The sequence below is a fragment of the Penaeus vannamei genome, chromosome 25 (assembly GCF_042767895.1).
Source record: "Penaeus vannamei isolate JL-2024 chromosome 25, ASM4276789v1, whole genome shotgun sequence".
Taxonomy (NCBI): domain Eukaryota; kingdom Metazoa; phylum Arthropoda; class Malacostraca; order Decapoda; family Penaeidae; genus Penaeus; species Penaeus vannamei.
Genome location: NC_091573.1, coordinates 12082628 through 12087627, shown reverse-complemented (window position 1 = coordinate 12087627; position 5000 = coordinate 12082628). Strand labels below are relative to the sequence as shown.

At 43.4% G+C, this 5000-nt stretch overlaps 1 protein-coding gene across 1 annotated transcript in view; it reads left to right on the top strand.

The window, feature by feature from the left end:
- Positions 1-5000, top strand: part of LOC138866464 (hemicentin-2-like) — a 72407-nt gene that overhangs the window by 60677 nt on the left and 6730 nt on the right. Inside the window, exons 7-8 of the mRNA XM_070139139.1 lie at positions 695-991; positions 2721-3485. Coding sequence (XP_069995240.1) covers positions 695-991; positions 2721-3485 — 1062 coding nt within the window. The remainder of the gene's footprint in view (positions 1-694; positions 992-2720; positions 3486-5000) is intronic.

The window sequence follows — 5000 nt, the reverse complement described above, 5'->3', positions numbered from 1 at the left end:
CCCCCCTCAACTTCCATCTCTTCCCCTCTTCCCTCCTACTTCCTCTCCACTTTCTCCACCTCCTTCTCCCTCTTTCTCATCCTCTCCTTCTCCCCTCCCCCCCCTTTATCACCAACACTTCTCCCTCTTTCTCATCCTCCACCTCTCCCCTTATTGCACCCCCCCCACCCTTTACCACCAACTCTTCTCCCTGTTTCTCATCCTCCCCCTCTCTCTTCTTTACTCCCCCCCCCCTCTACCACCAACTCTTCTCCTTCTCTCTCATCCTCCCCTCTCTCTTCTTTGCTCCCCCCCCCCTACCACCAACTCTTCTCCCTCTTTCTCATCCTTCCCCTCTCCCCTTTTTGCTTCCCCCCCCCACCCTCTACCATCAACACTTCTCCCTCTTTCTCATCCTCTCCCTCTCCCCTCTTTGCTTCCCCCCCACCCTCTACCACCAACATTTCTCCCTCTTTCTCATCCTCCCCCTCTCCCATTTTGCCCTCCCCCCCCTCTACCACCAACACTTCTCCCTCTTTCTCATCCTCTCCCTCTCCCCTTCCCCCCCCACCCTCTACCACCAACTCTTCTCCCTCTTTCTCATCCTCTCCCTTTCCCCTCATTGCTCCCCCCCCCCTCTACCACCAACACTTCTCCCTCTTTCTCGTCTTCCCCCCCCCCCCTTTTTTTTCTTGCTCCCCCCTCCCACCCTCAGTCCGGCCAGTGTGCGCCCCCGACCAGCAGTGGACGTACGGCGGGGGTAGCGACCGCGCCGTGCACGTCCGCTGCCGTGTGAACGCGCACCCCGAAGCCCACACTTACCGTTGGGCCTTCAACACCTCCACGGAGACGGTGTACATCCCCCGCAACCGCACGAGGAAGCAAGGCAAGAACACCAGCGTGATGAGCTACACGCCCGCGTCGCAGCAGGACTACGGCACGCTGCTCTGCTGGGCGCACAACCAGGTCGGCACGCAGGAGAGCCCGTGCGTCTACCTCGTCACGCCCGCAGGTATGGGCGGAGGCCTTGGGCTTGCCTCGCTCGTTAGCACCTCCGAGAAAGGGTTATGTTTTTGGTAGTGTTTGTTGGGTAGTTGGGTAACAGGATAACTCAAAAAGTTATGATATGTATATATATATATATATATACATATATATATATATATATATATATATATATATATATGTATATATATATATATATATATACATATATATATATATATATATATATATATATATATATATATATATATATATATATATATATATATATATATATATATATATATATATATATATATATATATATACATATATATATATATATATATATATATATATATATATATATATATATATATATATACATATATATATATATATATATATATATATATATATATATATATATATATATATATATAAATATATATATATATACATATAATTTTTTTCTTTCTTCTTCTTCTTCTTCTTCTTCATCGTCTTCTTCTTCTTCTTCTTTTCTTCTTCTTCTTCTTCTTCTTCTTCTTCTTCTCCTTCTTATTCTTCTTTTCTTTTCTTTTTTTCTTTTTCTTTTTCTTTCTTTTCTTTTTTTCTTTCTTTGTTTTCTTTTTCTTTTTCCTTTCTTTCTTTCTTTTTTCATTCTTTCTTTTTCATTTCTTCCTTTTTCTTTTATTTTATTTTATTTCTTTTTCTTCTCTTTCTTTCTTTTTCTTTCTTTTCTCTTTCTTTCTTTCTTTCTTTCTTTATTTATTTATTTATTTATACATTTTCCTTTCTTTATTTATTTTTCTTTCTTTCTTTTTTCTTTTTCTTTTTCTTTTTCAAGAGGCGTGTCTTAGTCATTACATTTTGCCGTTGATCGGAATCCTGATCCGGATCCAGGAAATGTTTAAGGGATTCATTAGCATTGTGGGATTGGGAGACACGAAGGTCAATGTACCCAAGAAACAGGTGACTGTGATGTAATTCTTAATCATCATCATAATCATCATCATCTTTGTTGTTTTTATCATCATTATCATCATTATTTTGATGATGATGATTATTATCGTTATCATTATCACCATTATTTTCATGATGATGATTATTATCGTTATCAATATAATCTTCATTCACATTATCATCATTATCATTATTGTTGTTATCATAAATATCAATATTAATATCATTGTTGTTATTATCATCATTGTTGTTATTGTTATTATTATTATCATTATTATTATCCTTACTCTTAATATCATAGTCTTTATTTTTATCATTAACTATTATCGTTATTATCATCGTCATTATCATTATTGTTATCATAATTATTATTATTGTTACCATCATTATTTTCAGTCTTACTAATATGTTATGCAACTGCACCAAGCCTTAATTTTCTAAGATGTCATTGATTTACTTAAAGTTTTTATAATAATTTTTGTGGTCTGCTTTGTAGTCGTTTAATAACAGTAGAGGAAGTGTTCAGAGGAAGTATGGTGGGAAACGAGAGTAGAATAAATTGCTTTTGGTGATTTATTTGACATTGTCTTGGGATGAATTATTTGTTTATTGACTATCTGTTTTCTCTCTTTCTCTCTCTCTCTCTCTCTCTCTCTCTTTCTTTCTTTTCTCTCTCTCTCTCTCTCTCTCTCTCTCCTCTCTCTCCCCCTCTCTCTCTCTCTCTCTCTCTCTCTCTCCCTTTCTCCCTCCCTCTCTCTCTCTCTCTCAACTAACCCCCCCCCCTCCCCCAGCGCCCCCGGCCCCCGTGCACAACTGCAGCGTGTGGCACAACGCGAGCGGCGCGGGCGAGGTGGTGGTGGCGTGCCAGCCGGGCTGGGACGGCGGCCTCCCGCAGACGTTCACGCTGGAGGTGCGCAAGACGTCCTCCTCGCCGTCCTCCTCCTCCGGCTCGAGGGCCTCGCCCCCCTCCGCGTCGCTGGGCCTCTCGCTGGCGTCGCTGACGGAGCAGGACGAGCCGCACTTCACGGTGACGGGCCTCTCGCCCGGCACCGAGTACATCCTGTCGGTGGTGTCGTCCAACAGCCAGGGCGCCGCGCCGCCCACGCACCTGCTGCACTACACGCCCATCGACGTCGCCGAGAAGCGGCTGAGCGCGCACGTCGGAGAGACGTTCGCGGCGGCCCCGGGGGCGGCGGCGGGCGGCGGCCAGGAGGAGGACGGGGGCGTGGCCACGTCCACGATCCTGGGCATGGTGGGCGGGGCGGTGGGCACGCTGCTGGCCTGCTTCGCGGTAGTGGCGGCCGGCCTGCGCCGCCACCACCGCCACGGGGCGCCGCCGCCGCACCAGGCCGCGCCGCCGCCCGCCACCGCCACAGCCACGGCAGCGGTGTACAGCAGCGGCGGCCGCAGCGTCAGCACCGTGTTCAGCGCCGACGCGGGCGGGGGGCAGGGCGGCCAGGGGGGGAAGGTATACACGCCCACGCCCGCGCAGAGGGAGCACGCCGACGAGGGCGGCTTCGAGCAGCTCCGGCCGGACCTCATCATGGTCAAGGAAGGTGAGGGGGGGTAGGATTAAGAGGATGACATCAAATGGACAAAGCAGGAGATGTAAGAGAGAATGCAAGAATAGAAGCTGTTAGATATAGAGGATAATATAGTTAAGTATAGTAGAATTAATAATAATGAAATAAAAAATTAAAAAGACAATTCAAAAAGGCAATTTGCTCGGCAGGTGACTGAAAGGTATATATATATATATATATATATATATATATATATATATATATATATATATATATATATATATATATATATATATATGACATCAATAAAAAAGTACAGGGCGTATCACTACGACTAAGATGAAATCTAAAATAAATTAATTCGTTACATCAGAGATTGGGGAATGAGTGAGAGAGAGAGAGAGGGGGGGGGAGAGAAAGAGAGTGGGAGAGAGAGAGAGAGAGACAGACATGCAGACAGGCAGAGAGAGATAGAGAGAACGAAGATAAATAACACACACACATAAGGGGAGAGAACCGACATGGTAGTACAAAGGAAGAGAAACCACTGATAACTGATAGATAGAAAGAAACACAAACAACATTTGATTGATTAAAGTACCCTGCCCATAACAAGTAACAAATCTTTTTAAAGAATCTTTATTCCAGTCCCCTTTCTGCCATTCAGATTATTTATTCATGACCGCAGGGCAAAGGCCATGATGATAATTAGTGTTTGCCTGCCTTTCAGCTCACAAAAAAAAAACATTTTATATAATGGTTTGATGAACATTCATAAACCGATACGTAATAGCAATTAGTTCAAAATATAGGTCAAAAATATAGTAAATGAATCTTGCAAATGTGTTTTTTCCCTGTTAGGATACACCCCCCCCCCACACACACACACGCACACGAATACCACGTAAACCTATAATGATTATGGTAAATATATTGCAGATATAAACACGACACTGATTTCAAAACACGCTGTCATCCTAACAATAGTTGCTACAACAGGCCACCATAGCAACTCTGTCATTGCAACGATGGATATAAAGTTTCCCTCTTTGCAATTAGGTACAAGTAGCTATAAGAATTTTCATCACATGAACTCTGTTATTGTAACCTTTTCTTCTTTGAAATTAGGTACAAGTAGCTAGAAGTGTGGGATGGTATTACCTCTTGAGGGTAATCTAACACCGTAGATTCTTTCGTGATATTTATTAGCACAGAACATACAGCAGGAATATGACAGTACATCCACGCGTCAAGAGGGTAGCCGTCTCTCTGTCTGGGCGAGACCCATTATGGTCCGCGGGGTACAGCAACAGAGAGCGTTCCTAAGCAACTAGAGTGAGATGCCAAGTAGTTGCGGCAGCTCACGTAACATTATATATACATACATGATAGTTATTACAGGATGATAATATAACTATCCCACAATAAGAATTTTCATCATATGAACTCAGTTATTGTAACCTTTCCCTCTTTGCAATTAGGTACAAGTAGCTATAACAACAGGGATCTAGCAACTTGCAGGAAATAAGTGACAGTAATGAGCGAAGC